The following is a 20395-nucleotide window of genomic DNA, read 5'->3' on the forward strand; positions in this document are numbered from 1 at the left end:
TCATAATTTCTAGTTTTAAAACAAATAGTGTTTTAAATTTGCATCTGTATTATGGAAAATCTTTCGAGTGGCACTTCCTAAAGAGCAAACAGTAGGCAGTTAAAGTATTTTCATACTAGAGATCATGAGTCTCTCACATTCAGGTGAACTCTCCTGAAGTTCTTTGTGCTTGGCCATTTAACTAGGAAACAGATTTCTTGAAAGAAATTTGCACGTAGAAAGATATTTGTACATAGAAGGAACTGAAATTCCTAAAGCAGACATATAAATCATTAGCAGATAGACCACAAAAAAAACAATCTAATTTTCGTTTTTTTTTTTTTTCTTTTTCCTGAAAATAGCACCAGTTATAGAAGTTCCGTTCTTTAACACCATTCTGTGTCATGGAGTGTCTTTATGAAATTGTCTTAACAATGAAAAATAAGCAAAACTTTTCTTTTTCCTATTCATACTGCTTATTAATAGTTTTTGGGTAACCTTACTATGTCACGTCTGTTTTTTTTAGAACAAAAAGGCCTCCTTACTTTTTTGGAGAAAATGATTTCACAAATCCAGTGGTTTCTGTGTGCAGGAATAATGTTAGCTGTGCATTCTGGCTTTAAATATATGAACTCAAGCCATGGTGGAATAGAACAAAAATGGATGGTGACAAGTATGAATGGAAAAAAAAAATACAGGAATGTTGTTGTGAGGGTGACTGAGCTTTACAGCAAATCTACTAAGTTATTTTTGAAGTTTATTTTGAAATTTTGATGTATAACAATCCCTTCTTCAACACAAACTTGAGTAGTCTTGTAGAAGACTCTCAACTTCAAATACTTTTGTAACTACCTCTGTGAATAGGCACATCAGATGCACTTTGATTACAATTTGATCCTGACTTTTGCTGAATGTATAAAATACTATTGCAAAGATGATGTTACCTGCATTGTTATGACTTCTAGTATGGCATTGCAAGTGATAATCACATTTCATCTGTTTTCCAGACAACTCTGGATTCCTTAAATGATATTTCCAATCTTGCTTCTCTCCACCCCTTTATTTAGTCACTTCTTCTTGAAGAATGTTACCTGAATTGACTAGCTGTCTTCCAGTGAGGGAGGTGTAGGGAAACTGCCTAAAAGAGAGGCTCCAGTTGCAGAGAGTAATAGGTTTGGGAAGGGATTTAGATGCTTATGAACAGTCATGATTATGACGAAGTAATAAAGTCAAGTAAGCTTACAGATAACGTAAACACCCTGTTACGGAATTTTTGCTTTAGTTAGGAAAGTCCATTCAGGAAATTTTAAGCTGCATTATCTGTCATTGGCTTATCTCACTGAAGAAAAACATTTTGAGTGTTCATAAATACATCTTGGAGCTTCTGGTATATGCAGCATGGTGGAACTTGCAGTTACAATACAAACTCTACCAGCAGCTTCCACTGTTGCATAAACTTAATTACCCCTGACTGTGTAACACCAGTGAATAACAAGTGTTAAATGACACATGATCAATAATTCATTTATTAGCACAGTATTGCTTACTGTGAAATGACCTTGACGGGAACAGTCTCGCAAGTAACTTACTTTCTTTTGGACATGTTAATTTTAGCCAAAGTAAAATGCTAATTCTGCTGTTTTAATTTTTACTTATAAACAAGCACAGCAGTTAATTTTTTAATGAATGGTGAAAAATCAAAACTGCAGGCTGTGAACTGCTGCTACTCTTCCATTTTACTGCATCTTATCACAGTTTCTAATAGCACAGAAAATAGCAGGCTATTGTTACTGGAGCTGTTTTCAGGAGCCAGGTAATATGACTTGTCAATAGCAGGATTCAACTAGAATTTTTGCAAATAGCAGCCCTGCTGTGCTATAATTAAAACAATTGGAAAAGTGCTCATTGTTGTCTTTCAGTATTTTCGGTTTTCTGCTGGACAAGGAAATCTTCCATCCAGGGCAGGCACGCAGTAGAGCAGTGTTTGTTTTGTTATGCAGGACCCAGGATCCTTGTTTCACTCAGCAACATCTGCTAGTAATGAAAAACAAAATGAATTAGTGCAATTATTTCAGAGGTCTCTTGGCACAAAATGGATGACACAAGCTTAAACCTGCAGAAACCCTAACAACAGAATTGCATTACTCATATTCTCAATGGTCACTTTTATTCCTCTTGCAGGGCCAAGGAAAATCAAAGTGAACTTTAGGTATGAGGCAGTAGAAAGAAACACATTACTCCAGCATCCCTTGAGGATGGTTATAAACTGACTTCCCCCGCAGGGCTAGTGCAGCGTTGTAGAACTACTCTCCAAACCTTACTCCATGTAACTCACACCTTGCTGTCTCTTTATGGCAACATCCCTGTCATGTGCACCAAACGTCTGACCCAAGAATTCCCCTGCTAAATCCAGGGAAGAACCGAGGCCACTCTTTTGGATAGCCCTAATAGCCCTAGTTGCCTAAACTGGTTTCGATGCCACCTCCTCTCTGTGCTACGGATCTTTCCTCTTGTGTTAGCACCACCAAGCCAAATTACATCTGGAGTCCTGTGTCCAGTTTGGTCTCCCCAGAGCAGGACTGCCATTGACTCCATGGAACAGGATGCAACAGAGATGGGCTATCTACTGTAATACAGGACATCTGAAATGGAGAGAGAGGCTTTTGTTCACCCTGGAGACTAGAAGGGAAAGGAGAGCTCTTGTGGTTATCCTCAGCTCCTTTGGGGTGGGGGAACAGGAAGGATGGATCCAGCTCTTTGGAGGTACACAGAAACAGCACCAACTACAGACCAAAGGAGTCCCTTCTTTCCTAGGAAGATACTTGGCCTAGGAAGAGAGACCCCTTGGGGTCCTCATCTTGGATACGTCTATTAGATATTCTTTGTAAAACTAGGCTCCACAGATTTACCCTGATTTCAGAAGTTAGGAAGAGACTCCTAATGTGTTCTATCCAAACAAATTGGCAGCCAGTCACCCTTGGTCTTCCCCAGAGCTCTGTCTTGTGTCCAGTTTTGTTTTAAGTTTTTATCAGTGATTTGAATGAGGGGACCAAGTTCACTCTGTGAGTTTCCAGATGTTGCCAAATGGGGCAGGAATGTCAATCTGCTTGAGGATAGGAAAGCCTTGCAGAGGAATCTGGATGGGCTAGCTCAATAAACTGAGTCCAATCACATGGCATTCAACAAGGGTAAGTGCCAGGTCCTGGACCTGGGTCTTAACAACCCCATGTAGCTGTATATGCCTGGGCAAGAGTGGCTGGAAAGCTGTCCAGCAGAAAAGAACCTGGGGCTGGTGGTTGGCAGCTGGCTGAACAGGAAGCCCGGGTGGCCAAGAAGGCCAAGGGCATCCTGGCCTGCATCAGAAATAGCGTGGCCAGCAGGACCAGGGAGGTGACAGTCCCCTTCTGTGCAGTAGTGGTGAGACCTCAAATACAAGGAAAGGAGACTGTAGTGAGGAGGGTTTTCTCTTTCATCATTCAAGTCTGTGATGTTACTGGATTAGTTCAAAGCCATGTGGCTACCAGAACTTTTATTTTGTGGCTGCTGCTGATGTTATTGTATGAGATATTACACATTATAGGGGCAGTTCTCAATCAGTTACGCTGTTATTAATCCATTCAAGTCTCTGCATTAATCTTACCAGGAGCTGTGTAAAAATGTGCAAATTATGGGAGAGCTTTTTCCCTGGATTGTCTTCTGAATATGTTATCTGCACCAATGTGATGGGCACGTATTGCACATGTGTATATTCTTATTTCTCTGTGTGGAAGAGGACACAATTTTAAGACTTGTATATGGGATTTAATCATATAGAATAAAATTTTTGATTAAAAAAAATGGTGTGGAAGGGACTTCTGCAATGCATTATTTTAGCGTTATGAAATATACGTCCCTGGATGAGCAAAAGGTACAGTCATACGCTATATACCTTGTGTTTGTAAACTGCTGGATTAATTGCATTTGTTTGTTTTCAAACTTCTGTTGCCAATGAAGTGTTTTTACAGTGTGGATCATTAACTCTAACCTTGCATTTTGAACGGGGTTGCCTGCAGGTACGTGTTACACTTGTTTGCAGTCGCTATTCCTTCTGCTGAAATTATCAGCATCGATATCTCATATGGCTCGCTGCTGTCTGCCAGATTACAGGGACACACTTCAGTATTTCGGAACAGGGACTTTGCCCGGTAAAGCATTGCAGAGCATTTTTTGAGCGTCGTGTTCCTCTCGGTGTCGCTGTTGGCCTGCTGGTGTGCAGCCGAGGGCACTTGCTCTTCAGTTCTCCCTCTCGTGCCTGAGGTCACCGCAGAACAGTCTTTCCATTCATTAGGCAGATGTGTAAAACACCAGCCTATTCTTCTGAACGCCTCTTATATTCCAGCACAGCTGGGAATGTTACTTCTTTTCTGGTAATTAAACCCACTTTATTCTGCAAAAGCCTCAGCTGGTTAATGCAGTTCTTATATAAAACATTAACTCCGAAATCTAAAAGATAGAGAAATAGTATTTCAACCAGGTACTCATCTCTGGGGAACTAAAAACAAACTGCTTAATACACTCGTTGCCTAGTACGTTCTCTGGCATTACGGTTCTGTTTTCCTGCAATCTGATTTCAGACATTGGTTCAAGGGAAAAGACAATGCAAGCTGGATTTCTGAACTTTAGAGGAAGACACATCCTTTTATTGTATGAAGTCTGGAAAACTGGTAGTAATTCGGTAGTATTTGTAATAACAGAGAGTAAATGCAAGCTATTTTACTTCTATTGCTTTTGTTTAATGCTCAAGGTATTACTGCGTGGTTATGGTATTTTGCTGTATGTGGGTTTTAAGAGTTTACTCACTCATTCACCCATAATTTACAGTGGGGTACAATGATATAAACCCCTCAGTCCAGTGTGGTGACTGCATTTGAGCAGTGTCTTAGCAAGTGCAGCACATACTCTTCTCTGAGTTGTATTTTGTCCACGCTAATTCAAGGAGCCTGTTTACAAATGACAGTGAGGTGTGCATATACCACAGATGAAATACTGTTTTTTTTTATGTTTGTTTGTTTGTTTAAATTGTAATGCATTTGTTTAGCACCAGAAGTATGCAGGACACTCATAAACTCAAGGGTATAAACCTTTTTTTAGCTCATATGTGCCTGTATTCACTTAAGACTATACATGTTCACAATTATGGATTTGAGGTACTGCTTGTTAAGTGTAAGTAAGGGATTCCTGTTTGCCCCATAAGGAGTAAATACATACATCAATATGACCATGACGGCACCTAATTTATGGTAGTGGTTTAAGGCAGAAAAAGCACTAGAGTAAAGTTAAAGCGATGTTTCTCAAAATAGTACACGTCAGTCTATCCTCCCAGGTTTTGTTATTGGTATTATATATTTGTACCTTGAAAAAAAACAAAAAAACAAAACAAAACAAAAACAAACAAACAAACAAACAAAAAAAACACAATGTGGGGATCTTAGCTGAAGGTATGTAGTAACAAGGACTGACAGCAGAGGACACAGGCTTATGGTGATAAGGAAAAAGTCAGGGATGGAGCACACAATAGAAAATATAACAATAATGTAGTCAATCATTGCTGTTCTGTGGCATTTGTAACTATACTGCTTCTGTGACCCTGCTAATTTCCTACTCCTTTTGATATTTTAGGTAATTTTTGTTGTTGTTTTGTTTTTGTTTGGTTTGGTTTGGTTTTCCTGCCAATTTAATGCCGAAATGGCATCCTGCAAAGTCTGACAAGCACTAGAGATGTGCAGGGAAACCTTTAGGAAGGCAGCAACAAGCTGTTGGCTGCAGAAAAAGGAGAGGTCTAGAAAGTGAGAATAGGAAATTCAAAACCACCAGCAAAGAAGCTGGTAAAGCCATGGTGAAAGACACAGGCAGCATTGAAGAGGAGAAAGAGGACCCAGTACCAGGCTTTTAGATGCTGGTTATTACATAGGGAGCACTGAAGAAGATAACATCAGACTTGCAGTGGGAGATGGGGAAGAGTGCACAAAATAGAATAGGTTGTGAGGGCATGGTTTTACAGTATAAAGGAACAAAAGGATAAGAATTACTGGGTAAGGAGAACAGAAAAAGGAGCCAGAAGGAATTTTAGTTAATACATAAGGCTGCAATTAGGGCAGATAAAGCACAGACACATATTCACGACAGAACAATATCAAAACCTTCAAATCTGCTAGAATTCACTGGTTGGAGTGTGAATCTGGCAGTAGGCCAGGCTGTCAAAACTGCCTATTATGATTAAAAACAACAAACAACAACAAAGGAAAGGAAAGGAATGGAGAACAGAATCAACTTTCTTGTTTTGATATTTGTGTTTCTTCTTTTTTTTTTTTTTGACTATAAAAATGATCCCAATCCCGTTCAGAACATTTTATTTAAATTGAAATAAAGTAAACTGCACCAATCCCTTTGTTCTGTGTATCTGTTGTTTTAATCCACACATTTCATATCTTGCTACATCTATATATTTGTTAGCTTTATGCTAGGCAGTATTTGCCTTAGTACTCTAGTTTGCATGTTGCTTGTATCATTTACTTTTCTGGCTGCTCATTGCCTTCTTATTTCTGAACAATAAATAGCGAGAGTTCAAGAAAAGGCTATCCTTACCAGTGGTTTATTACTCCATGTTGCGTTGTTCCAACAGGAAATGGTAAATATGAAGCATAGTTTATGCAACTCTTTGAGCCGCAGATTTGCCTCTTACTGTAAGAAGTTTGTCATTCTTTGGTGTTAGCTGGTTTCTTTGTGGGTTTTTAAAACCAGGATAAGACTGGCATTTTAAAGTCTGCTGGGTCTGCAAAAATTATGATTTGTTTATCTTACAATGGTCCTCAGCTAACCAGAAAACAAGTATTTTGAGTTCTGTATTTATACTACTAAGAAAACCTTTTGGAATGTAGCTTAAAACACCAGGAAACCATGCTCTTTCATTTTTTTGCTTACAAGAGAGCAAAATCAAAATGAGTTCTGATGTAGAATTATGGTGAATATGACCCAAGTTAAAATAATTTATTTTTCCTCTAAATACCTTCAAGTGTATTTTCTGTAGTGTCTTCATGGCCTTGTGTTTGTTTTAGTCATTTACCTGATCATCATTCTGCAGCTTCACATTCCCCAGCTGAGGTGAGATTAGATGACCTTTGCTTGTGGTTCAGGAAATCAGCAGAGCAGAGCAGAAAATAATTATTCTCTTCTCATTATACTTTTTTAGCACCATTTCTGTCTCATTTCTGCATAGTTACTCCAGCTGGGAGAGGAGAATCTAGAGCTGTGTGTGTCTCTAACAGGCTGTTTCATTAATTAGGACTGGAGGTGTTAATCTTTGCTTTCTTCCCACAGAGATGGGACCAGCACAGTGAGCATAGCCACGCACCAAACCTGTATTTCGTGTGTAATATATAGCCTCACCTAAGCGTGTAGATGCACCTGTGAGACTGGTCGGGCTTGGGCTGCTCCTTGTTTCGGTAGGAGCAGGTATGTGGGCACTCAGTTCAGAGTTGAGGTTCAGAGCTGCTGGAGAGCTGCACCTCTCAAGGAGATACTTGGTAGGCCTTGGAGGGCCAGGGAGGCAAGGTCACGGGCCTCAGGAAAGCAGCGTAGTGGGAGGAGGGAGTAAAGTGTCTGTTTTGCCTCCAGCCAGCATGCAAGCACGGCCGCCACCCATTTCCTCCGAACTTTCCATCCACAGAGCCAGCGCCAGGGGTCAGAGGTGGCAGAAGGCCTCGAGCCAGATGAAGCACGCCATGTGGCAGCCTGGTGCAGTGAGTCCTCTGGGGAACCACAGCGTGTGTTTGTGGCACGGCGGGGCCTGACAAAGCCACTCGCTCACTGTCCCCAGGTGGGATGGGGGAGAGAATCAGAAAGGTAAAAGTGTAAGAACCCATGGGTGGGCTCCAGCTGGCAGGGCAGCGCCAGAAGCTGAAACGTCCTTGGCTCTGTGTGAGCACTGCTCTGCAACAACTGACACATCCGTGTGTTATCAGCATTATTTTTCTCCTGAATCCAAAACAACATCATAAAGGCCTCTACAAAGAAAATTACCCCAGCCAAAACCACGACACAGGGAAATTGTTGCTCTACAGTTACCCTTTTGCATTTTCCTACAAGGTGAAAACACAGAGGTTTTGATATTAAGGCAGCTTTTATGACAGGTCATTATGAAACAGGATTTAGGCTTGTGCATTGAATCTGGGTCTGAACAAAATCTTGGTTAGACTGCTGCCCAATCCTGGTGATTTTCCTGGTGATTTTCTCTGGAACCAGCCCAACCCTCTGGCCTTTAACCAGCCTTTGTCCTGCAGCCTCTTGGTGTTTGATTCAGTAGGTTTCCTCAGAGCCAGGCTGGGGAATCTCACAAAATCCAGTTGTCGCTGTTGTATTTTATGACCAAGCACATGTATGAGAGTGTGACAGTGGGATTCAAGTTCACTCCTAAATATAGATAAGTGCTGCCAAAAGGCTGTTTGATGCCCAAAGCAGTATCTTCCACCTCCACCCCTGGAAGACACATGCGTTTTTACTCTCGACAGTCCTTCCTCTACCAAATTGCTTGCCCAGCTGATCTAATCCCTTTCAGCTGGGCAGCATAGTGCTTTTTGCTCTGGGACCTTTGTGCTCTGGGAGCTGTGCACAAAATAACCCCGAGCAAATCAGGAGGTGGTTGGGAACTGCACCACAGGCATATGTGTGGGGATGGAAGGCAGAAGCAGGCAGCCAGGGAGAGAGGTAGCACCAGGGAGGCAGTGCTTGTGGTCTTCAGTCCTGCTGAAGATGGTCAAAGACTGTCAAAGCCGACATCATTTAAAGGCTTAAGGGTGGTGGGCTGGAAATGTGCATATGGCTGGAGTGATTTGGGTGGCATTATGATGAAATGCATAGCAATCAGGCAAAGGTAATTTCTTTATACTCGTTTTTAATCTCAGGTAAGACATGAGCCACTCACACCTGCATGGGGTATAGTAAATAATAACTGAAGCAGCTGGCCACAAACGTCTTGTGAGGGATTGCTCATTGCAAGTGCTGGAGAGGTGGAGGAAAGACAAGTGGCGTGGGTTATTTGAAAAGCCCAGCACTCCTGTGGTGCAGCGCATGACGCATGTTATTGCCAATAAAATCCTAGGCTAGCAACTTCCTTTTCTCATTAACTATCCCCAGCAGAGAAATTGGCTGGTTGCATGTGATTGAGGAGAACAAGAAGAAGTACTGATTCTGCAGCAGAGGTGTGAATGGACATTTTCTTTTGTTTTGTTCATTTGCAGCCTTTAAAATGTGCTCTCACTAGGCCAATTAGATTTTGGTAATAAAATTGGTGTTTTTTTTTTTTTGGTTTTTTTTTTTTTTTTTACATCAAGAAACTTATACTGAGAGTAGCAGCTTGGCAGCAACCTGCACAGAGCTTCTTCTCCGGTGTTGTCATTTGTGCTGCTGCCAACAGGCCCTGAGCCAGAAGCCACAGTTTGCTGGGACCTCTGAGCTAGTGTGTGCCCACCCCCTGCAGTAAGTCACGCTTAAATTGCGTTATTGTATGTGTTAATATGATTGCATGCAAGGCAAAGCAGAGAGGGTGTGCCCTGGGAATCCAAACAAAGACCCTCACAACAGAGAGACTTTTGTACTTTGGACAATTCTTGATTATAAATAGATTAGAGAATCCAGGCTGATGCTATCTACTTATTACTGTGATAGGTTTTCTGGCTGCTTCCTTAACAAGGCTGCCAAAATTCCTTCTAGACTGATGACAGTTATGAGGACAAATAAGTTGGAGGAAACATCAGAACTTTACATCAACTCACAAAAGATCTGCCTTTCATTTGCTCAAATTGCACATCCTTGTTAGTCTGCAATGAAGCCAAAACTTTTGCAGCACTGTAGACTTTTAATCCTGACACTACTGGTAAGAATGCTGTAGTCTCCTGTCATTAGGCTGTGGTGGCTATCCAGTGCACGAGCTTATTCACTTAGGAAATTTCTTTGTCTGGTTCAACCAGAGGAGAAATAGGTCTCTTCTTCTAGGTCTCCCACAGCGTCTGTTAGACCAGTGTGGGATGAGCATCCAATGTAAATACATCCCCTTATTTGTCAGCACTGGCACGTAGCTTTCAGTGGTGTTGACACCAGGAGAAGTAACAACTACCAGAGGTTGTGAAATTACTGGAGATTTTTCCCCCTCAAGGGAAGGGCTGTGCCTGAGGGCAATGAGAGTGCAACTGGGGGCTGTCTCCCCCAAGCAGAGCCAGGTGATGGCTAGCTATGCAGAAGGGAAAATGTGCACAGCTCACAGCTTTCCACATTCAGGCTTCCAAGCAACATTTTTGAATGGTCCAGGACACCATGCAATAGCATTGTAGTGGCTAGAACAGTGTAGCTGTTACGTGAGTCACTCATCCATTGAAATTCTTGAGGTGTATCGTAACAAGTTTTTATCAGAAAGCAGTCCAGGGAGTTGGAAGTGTTTTGGGTCTCTATAAGAAGGATATTAAGTTCCTGGAACATGTTCAGAGAAGAGAAATGAAGCTGCCGAAGGGACTAGAAAACAAGACCAGGAAACAGTGTAATAAAGGTTGTTAATTAAACAACGAACTGCTGTGAATTATGCTGTTTAAGAATATAAAAATGGTCAAGATGGTTTGATGGTTTGGTTATAACATCAGTCTTCAATGTCTAATGCCACAGTCAGGCAAATTTTTTAGAAAATAATAGATTAATCAAACAATAAAACATGTTTACTTGTGTCATTTCTGTGAGCATTTTGCATTAATTGTATTTAAAGTCATGAAAATATTAACACTACAATGCTATATTAAAAGTTAAATACACTGTAGGACACTAGGTAGTTCACTGTATAGTTGTTTTACATTACACCAACACAAAAAAAAAAACACATTTTTTTCACAAATTGAGATGCATAAATAGAATTTCCAGAATAAGCCTGAAGAGCTTATTATAAACAATCAAACAGACCTGTGATTTTCTGTATCTGTTCCTTATAGCACAGTGTTTGCTAATTCATGAGATAGAAGTAAATGAAAAAAGAAGACATAAATACAAAAAGTAAGAGATGAAAGAGATAATTTCTGTTTGGTGTTGGTGCCTTGACACTAATTCCACTATTAAAAACATGGAGGAAAAACAATAAAGTGTGCCAGAATGTAACCTTGCTTTTGCAGAAGAAAAAGATAATATTTCACTTAGCTTACAGCCTACCTTCTCCTGAAGTGTATTTGCTATGACAGACATGCTTCCAACTTTAATATTAAGGGCTGCCACAACTTTAAAGAACTGTCAGATTTCAGTATATTGGAAATGGGAATACAGCACTCTGTATTTTGTATGCTCTGTATGGAAATAGGACTACAGGTCACTGCTGCCTGGGAGAACATAAACAACAACAACAACAACAAAAACATCACAGGACACATGCATTATGCTTTAATTATCTTTGATTGCCATATATTGAGGACTTCTCCCTGATGTGAGCAGCACTCTCAGCTTGTGTAGAAGCCTAAGGAATCACTGCTGATGTTTTTGGCCCATCTCACCCATCTGTGGCAATGGCTCTTGAGGAAGCAAAAAGGTGTAGGACAGAGATACTGCCTCAGAATATTCTTGTAGTTTCTGATGTTTTTTCACCTTGCATGGAGTATAATTACAGAAAGAGATAGAAGGAAAAAATAATGGTAGCAAATCTCCTGGAATATTACTATCAGCATTGCTCAACAGGCATTTATTTGATACTGTGCTGTCTTACAAGATCTTCTTTGTCTTCACATATCTGTTGGAAAGTTAACTACTTTTGTATGTGTTACATCAGGTAGCTCAAGAAGGAAAATTGAGGTAGAGAATGGACAATAGGCAGAGGGAAGGAATAACCAAATATGTGACTTCTGAATAGCCAACTCTGAACACTATCATTACTTTAATCCTAATACCAACCCAACACTCTTGTTTTCATTAGTTCAATTAGACCACAAACCACAGATTGCTTTCATGGGAGGTGTCACTGTGGTGGTCAAGGGCTGGTTACAGAACCAGAGGGACTTGGAAAGTCAGGTGACTTGGAAGAGAAGCCTGGAAGATGTGTTCCCACAGTCAAGAATTAAAAAAATCTTTCAGATCGACATCTGTCTTCCAAATTGCAATTACCATTGACCAGAAAGTGTGTTTAGAAGTCTGTCCATTTCCAAATTAACTAATGTAGGTGTGGTTGTTTTTGTTGATGCTTTTTTTTTTTTTTTTTTTTTTTTTTTTTTTTTTTGGCGTGCATGTTACTTGCCTCATTTAGAGCTGTTTTACGGGAAAGCATAAACAGGTGTATTTTCACACTCATATCATAAAGCTGTGTCACAAAGCATTTATTTCTCACATGATCTATCTGGGAGCGAAGGTTCATGGTTTATTACATATGTAGTGGAAAAAGGTCTTAGTACAAGCTGACTTTTTTCTCACTGTGCTCCTGCTCCAGCATGCAGTCACATGTACATATTGTCAAGTTAGCATGATGAAAGGGCTGGAAAGATTTAGAGCTGCATTTTGCCCAGCATGCCAGGTCCAGTATCTAAAGTTATAATTGAGTTACTCATTACCTTTTCTTCTTGGAAGGAAGCCTTATCTATTTATCCATAGATAGTGTGAAGAGCTGGTTTTTAATTTTGTACTTGACAGCACATTTGAATGATTTTCCTTTAATCTCCTGCTAAGTACTGCTAGCATGCCTACTCAGTGGAAAATTACCTAATCAATATCATTAAGTGAGAGCAGCAGCTGAAGAGGCCTTTATTGTAAAGTCCAGCCTACTTGCATTGCTGAAGACTAATAAATAATTGTTATGAAGTCCAATATAGAATATAACCCTTTCAGAATAGGATGCACTTCCTACATCATTGTGCATCTTGACACGAGCTTGCTGTTTGTTATATAAAGTCTGGAAAAAGATATCTTTTCAACTATAAGAACATAATGAGCTTTTAAGTGGTAGCCAAATGAACTCAGTGCAGAAATTGGCAAGGCAAGCAGGTCGTGCACATAATAAAAATATATTGGCACAAGCTCTACACACAATGGACTAAAAGAAAAAATCTGGGGGGAAAAAAGCTGTCTAGACTGAGTTCAGAGGCTGGCAGCAAGCAAGCCTCGTCAGCATGACATGTATTTGGCGGGCAATAATTTTTTAGGGAACTCTCTTCAAGAAGATAATTCTTTCCAACTATTTTAACAGAGATGTAAACAGACATCCAACTCAAATAGTGGTTACCCCTTCCACCAACAGTTATACTGTTGGAAAGGTGTTTGGGTCTTCCATGGGAGGTAAGTTTTTTTTGTTTGTTTGGTTTTTTGGCAAAAATAATGTGCTTTGTGGGAGAAAGGGTAAAGTGATTTATGCTAAACATATGCTGCTTTATGCTAAGCTTATGCCACTTCACTGGTGGATACCTGAAATGTTTTTCTGCTTTTTGTATTAGACACACATGCTTAGGGAAGGCTTCACTAACATACAGCTGCCTTGAATTCCCTGAATTCTCAAAATCTACTTGCTAAGATGCTGCCACCTGACCACTCGTAAATAGATTGTAATAGAGACCACAGTAGGTATGGAAGAAAGAGAAAAGCTTCTGACTATTGTAACTAGCCTGATGATAACTCCTAAGAGAATGGCTGCAATCCTACCATGAGCATGGAAGCTTGGTCATCCGAATAACTTCAGATTCAAGCTAAGCTGAGGAGGCACGGTATCACTGGCCAGTTTGACTGAATGTTGTGCACCATCTTAAGTGTGCAGATGACACCAAGTTGGGCAGCAGTGTTGATCTGCTTCAGGGTAAGAAGGCTCTGCAGGAGGATCTGGATAGGCTGGAGTGATGGGCTGAACCTCATAATGGTGGCTACCTGTACGAGATTCAACAAGGCCAAGTGCTGGGTCCTGCACTTGGGGCACAACAACCCTAAGGAGCACTACAGGCTGGGGGAGAGGTGGCTGGAAAGCTGCTTGATGGAAAGGGAATTAGGGGTATTGGTTGATAGCTGGCTGTACATGAGCCAGCAGTGTGCTCAGGTGGCCAAGAAGGCCAACAGCATCCTGGCTTGTATCAGAAACAACGTGACCAGCAGGTCTAGGGAGGTGATCGTCCCCCTGTACTCGGCTCTGGTGAGGCGGCTCCTCAAGTACTGTGTTCAGTTTTGGGCCCCTCACTACAAGAAGGTCATGGAGTGTTTATCATCAAAACACCTACATTTTGAGGTAGGAATAGGAATTTTGGGGTAGGAATAGGAATTTTAGGTAGGAATTTGGGGTAGGAATCATTAAAACAGGAATACTTAGCATCATAATACTGTGTGAAACTCAGGGGTTAAATGCTCATAAGAGTTAGTACGCACTGCATATATTATTTTATTATATGCATGTGACTGATTTTAGTTGAAATCCAAGAATGTTACTGGTAAACAGAGAATCATTTAAGAGACAATTAAATGAAATTTATTGGTATATATTTTATTGTGCCTGTTCTCTGAACAACAGGCTATCATGAAACTTTACAATTATAAGCTTGGATCATACTGAATTTATAACTCAAGACAGCAAAAAACACCCTCCTTTTGTAAAGTCTCCATTACATGCAGCAATATTTAACAAAAATCTCCACTGAATTCAAACCGTAAACCTAGATGTGTCAAGAAAGGCTAGTTGATTTTCCCACTGGAGCAAATGTGTATGTCAGACTGATAGTCTCACCAGGCAAATTGAAAGCACGTGCTGGCAAAACCCTTTCAAATGATATTTCTCCGCTGTTTACAAAAGCATACGCACAGGTACTGAGCACAAAAGAAACTGTTTGCTTAGTTCTCTGTACAAATAGCCAGCTTTGTCGTCATCTTTACTGCATGTCACACCTGCTCTGTAAATCAAAAAACTCCTGTGTTCTTGGGACTAACACCTCACAGGCAGCTGCAGCTGAAACAGGAGAGCAATGGCCCTGAGAGGTCTGGGCAGTCTGAAAGTTTATTTAGCGTTCACCAGCTGACTGTGAGCTGGAAGCTTGGAAATGAGGGTGCAGGCATAGCAGGAAGCTGGGAGCATTAGTATACAACTTCATGAATGTTCAGGTGAAAGTGATAGCATTAAAATCAAACACACACAACCATTTGCAAATGTTAGTATGAGCTACCACCTTTAATGTTCTGCTGAGAGGGTTTTATAATATTTGCCTTCCTCAGACTACGAACTACTTCTCACCAGTAGTAGCATGCACTTTATACCCCTCAGCTCAAGCCAGATCAGGCCAGTAATTTTGCAGAAAACTAACTCTACAATCCCTCAACCCTTTATCCCCTCCAAACTCACACTACTTTGTTTTCTCCTCCCTTCTCCTTTCTGTGAAAACATACAGTAAAATAGCCAGGAATATGGAAAAGGGAATAAAGCAAAGGAAGGACTCTTCCTCCTGACAGTAGCCTGAAGTTAGATGAATTAAAAAATACTAGAAAACCATGCCCATAACATTCCATTCCTTCACCCTTGCATCTCCTGGTACTCTCAGCTGTTTAGTCTAAGTTCATACCAGTGAAGCGGAGAAAATTATCTTTAAGTATTCTCACCAGTCCACTATGCAAGGACTCTATTTGCTGCATATTGACAGAACGTACTGTGGAAAAGGCAGGCCATGCCTAGGACTCTCACCCACAACCACCAAAATGTCTTGGCACTTTCTTCAAAAGTAATTTTCTGAGAAAGAAATTCAAACAAAGTGTTGTGAAGTTTGTTGGTTTTTTTGTTTGTTTTCCTCTCTTAGAATAAGAACTTGCATGAACTGAAGAAGGTTCGGCTAAGATTGTTAAAATAACTGGATCACCAACTTGAACTAGCAAAAACATTGCTGATGTACTCCTGTTGCCTTCCACACATCTCTGCTTTCATAGAATCTTGCCAGAACCCAGTAATACTACTAAAAAAGCCCCAAAGTCAGAAGGATTGTGAGGCCCCACTTTCATGGTCTGTATTCATACTGAAAATCAAGACCAAGTGAGCTTTTGCCTATCTGCTCCACCATGCTTCAAAACTGGGGGAACTTTGTCCTCATTTTTTCCTGCCTCTAAACTATGAGGGAGCTTATGACAACAGACAATTACGTGTCTGACAACAGACACACATAAGCTGGACTATCTCTCCTATGATGTGGAGCACCTCTCCTGTGAAGAAGGGCTGAGAGAGCTGGGGATGTTCAGCTTGGAGAACAGAAGGCTCCGGGGAGACCCCGTTGCAGCCTTTCAATACTTAAAGAGGGCTTATAAAAAGGATGGAGAGGGACTCTACTCCAGTAGATAATGATAGGACAAAGTGGAATGGTCTTAAACTAAAAGAGGGCAGATTTAGACTAGACATTAGGAAGAAATTCTTCACTCTAAGGGTGGTGAGGCCCTGGCACAGGCTGCCCAGAGAAGCTGTGGATGCCCCATCCCTGGAGGTGTTCAAGGCCAGGCTCGATGGGGCTTTGGAGAGGCTGGTCTGGTGGGAGGTGTCCCTGCCCATGGCAGGAGGGTTGGAGTCAGATGATCTTTAAGGTCTCTTCCAACCCAAGCCATTCGGTGATAAATGATAATTAAAAAAGAAGGAAGGAGAGAAGAAAAGGAAAGAGGGAAGGAAGGACGGAAGCTTTTTATTTTTTTTATCAGATTCTCAGGCAACCTCTGCAACAAATTACTAGTTATCATTAACAGTGCTTAACATTTGGTGTATATTTCTGACTTCCCTGAAGCCACCTATTTCTGCACAACTAGTGTTTCATCTTTGCAGACCAGCAAAACCCTATCATTTGGGCCATTATCTTAACCCTGGGAGGAGAATCCCCCTTACTCTTCGCCCTATTCCTACCCTCTTTGGAAGCCGCTTTTCCTTGCTCGTCCTTGCTGTTGTTACTTCCCTCCCAAACAGGATTAAGGCAAACCACTCTTCTTCACGAGACTGACCCATGGCACTGAATCACCAGACCGAGTCACAGGACAAAAGCCAGCCCACTTCAAACGCACTTGTAGTCTTGCACATCCACCAAGGCCTTGTCTGTGCTCTGCCCCCCAGTTTGGAAGTGCGACAGCACACAAATGTGCACCAACATCTCCAAACAGCACAAAATCCTTGAGACATCATCCTCACCCCACCTCTAGGGAAATGAGGCATGAGGGTACAAACTGCAGAGCTGAGAAGAGGTGGTCCCGTGCAATGGCTCAGTGAGCTGAGGTGACCACAGAACCCAAAGCTCTCCCTGCCGCCGCTCTCCCTGGAGCGCAGTTGCCTTCTCCCTCATGTGAGGCACTGCCACACCTCTGTCCAGGCTCAGCTCCCCTGGCACGCTGCCACGCAGGCTAAAGGGCACTCGTCCACCTCTGACTGGTTACTCATTCGCTCCTATAATTATTCTGTTCGCTCATGGCTAGCGATAAGCCTGCCCAAGGGCTTAGCCGGCATGCTTTACATAAGGTAAATGTCAAATATTACCTGTCTACCCGATGTTTTCCTAGAGAAAGGCACATCCTTGCTGATGTAATGGAGTAAAAGGCTAATTCAGCTCAGCTGATGGATGTGATCAAGTTTCCGTGAAGTTCCTTTGACAAGGTGACTCGTGGCTTCGTTTTAAAGCCCCATAAATGGAACTACAGCCTTGTTACTCAAACTGACTTTACAGGTAAGTAAGCAGAGAAGGGAAAGAGGTAAGAGTCCAAGATATTGCATAAGCTGCAGAACTGTGGAGAAGAGGAGGGGGCAGGGAAAAAGGAGGAGGAGAAGAAAAGAAAATAAAACTGAAAAATAAAACCCTTTTACAACAGTTCCCTCATGAAAATAAGTTTTACAATAAGCCCATGCTGACTAAGGAAGGAAAGGCAGAGGTTGCAACAGGCAGAACAGTCAAATCTCACAGATTTCTGACCAAGCATACTCAGATGTAAACTTGAGCCAGGCAGGCACAATTACAGATTACATAACACTGTCAGCTGCCTCCGCATTACATTATTCATCTGTCATCCCTCAACAAGGAACCACTTGAGAAAATTATTAATGTTTCCTTACAAGAGGTAACTGAAATGTGAGAGGTTCCATCTGAACAACAGAAGTTCTTTACTGCTCAGCTGACAGCACTGGTATAGGCTGCCCACAGATGTTGTGGTCTTCCTCCTCGGAGATATTTAAAAGCCACCTGGACGTGGTCCTGGGCAACCTGCTTGAGCATGGAGATGATCTCCAGAGGTCCATGCCAACCACTCTATGCTACTGCAATTCCTACACATGCTGGGGGGGCAATTTTCTTCTACTTGTTTTGTCTTCCCACACGGGGAAGACCTTGGGTAAAACTGAGTAAGTGGAAGCACACAGGCAGGATACAATTCCTTGGTACTTGGTACTACATTCTGCATGAACTTTGTGTGGTGAGGTATGAGCCTACTCAGATCATAAGCCTTGTGTTTGACTAAAACTGATGGATGGAATTGGGATGATCCAAATTATAGTACTGAGGCGTTTGTTTTTAAAAAAATTTATTTAAACAAAGTAAGGTACATTTCACAGAAATGGTCATAAAATGCATAGCATATATAAACAATACTGTTACTTTACATATACTAGTTGTTATTATTTTAAGTATTGCTTTTTTAAAACCAACCAGCCTGCTTGATGAATCAGAAAGCTAAAAAAAGTTATCCCCACTTCAGGACACTGGATAAAATAATGATATGACAAAGCAGATGTTCACTTCTTCATTCAGTCTACTGGAATTATTTTTATTGCTGCTTTACTAATTTGTCAGTTTCTGTTATGTGGAAACATGGCATCCCTGGAGTCACATACCAAGATAAGACTTCTATCAACTGGAACATGAATTGCACTTGCTCAGACAACCAAGACTCCATGCAACCACAAGGAAAGGTGACTGAGGTCTTCATGTTGATTAACTTAATGGACAGAGACTTTATGTGTGGACAGAAAAATCATCATTTTTTCCAAGTTGTGCAGACTTGTCACACCCATACTGCTGTTGATAAGCAACTTGATTGTAAGTTGGCAAGTCCATACATATTTCAAGCTTTACTTTGATGTAAAATTAATGCCCGGTAGAAACAGACCTTACCCTCAGCATTAATGCAATGCGGAACTGAGCCTATTTACAGCACCTTAGAGCCTGAGCACACATCAAACACTCAGAACTTCATAAAATCAAATCCAGAGGTGTCTGCTTTTTGATCTTTGGGATGCAAGGGCAGAAAAAAAAAACAGCACTGATTCATTACACAGCTGCATGTCAGATGCCAACTCATTCACACAACACTTCAGAATATGAATTATAACTGAAATTCTTCCCATTCATACGTGACAATAGACAGAAAATAAATGCTGAGGTAAGAGGAGTTGCACCGGGTTTGCACTGGTATAAGGAAGTCTAAAATCAAACAAGCTGTAAAATTCATTAATTGCTTCACACAGAATAGAGAAGGAAAAAACCTCTTATTTTCAAAACATACAGATACATGTATTTGCTCAAGAATAGAATGACTTTCTGTATTGTGACATAAGCTTTACAGTAGTTTAACCTTGGCTTGGACTGAAAACAAAGAAGTTTGAACTCTGGCCAGCGGAGCTCCTTTGGAACTGTTTGTCAAGCGAAATAAATGAAGGCTCAGGCAGTCCAAGAACATCAACATTTTATTCACCGTCTTCAAGTAGTTTTTGTAAGTTGTTCTGTATCTAAAAAAAGAGACAAAAATTAACTGGGCAACAAGAAGTGTTATACTGCATTTTTAATAAAAATCTAGACATTCTTCAATATACTTTCTGTGTGCCTGTTAATTCTGCCACAGCTATTTATACCACTGGTATTCATGTTAAGTGCTTTCTACACTAGGAACAACTAGATATGATCAGCCAGCAGCAAACCTAGCTGACCAACTGAAATCAGGCTGATAAAATCATCTCCTCCCATGGATTCTCTTCTTCATTAGGTCTGAGAAAACAAGAGAACAATACCAGAGCTAGAAAGAATGGACAAGAAATGCAATTATTTTGAACTTGAGCAAAATCTACTAAAAGCCTCAAACTTACAAGTCACAGCTTCTAGGTATCAGTGGGTAATTGAAAGAGCCTTATAACAGCTTAAGCTACATAGACTGCTGATATGCACAGAAAAATAAAGTTTTCCAAACAAAAACAGTTATGTCCCATGTTCCAGATTTAGTGTACTGCTTGTGGGATACATTCTGTCAATTACACTGAAGGCAATTTCAAGTCAGTCACATCCTCAAGATTACTTATGCAGATCAATTTTACACAGCCTATTTATCTACCTTCCATCTCACTGTCCTTAAAAGCAGCAAAGGGGGAATACACTGGGACACACCCTATCCACATGCGTCCTATACATCTTAG

The 20395-nt window shown here is 41.0% G+C and overlaps 1 protein-coding gene across 4 annotated transcripts in view; it reads right to left on the bottom strand.

Annotated features, from left to right (window-relative positions):
- Nucleotides 1-18496: 18496 nt before the first annotated feature.
- The window catches only part of GRAMD2B (GRAM domain containing 2B), a 41197-nt gene continuing 39298 nt past the window's right edge, over nt 18497-20395 (bottom strand). For all 4 annotated transcript variants that reach the window (XM_027446491.3, XM_027446490.3, XM_072031146.1 and 1 more), the window contains exon 14: nt 18497-19717. In XM_027446491.3, the coding sequence (XP_027302292.1) occupies nt 19676-19717 (42 nt within the window). In that variant the 3' untranslated portion in view covers nt 18497-19675. The remainder of the gene's footprint in view (nt 19718-20395) is intronic.

This window comes from Anas platyrhynchos, chromosome Z (genome assembly GCF_047663525.1).
Source record: "Anas platyrhynchos isolate ZD024472 breed Pekin duck chromosome Z, IASCAAS_PekinDuck_T2T, whole genome shotgun sequence".
Classification (NCBI taxonomy): Eukaryota; Metazoa; Chordata; class Aves; order Anseriformes; family Anatidae; genus Anas; species Anas platyrhynchos.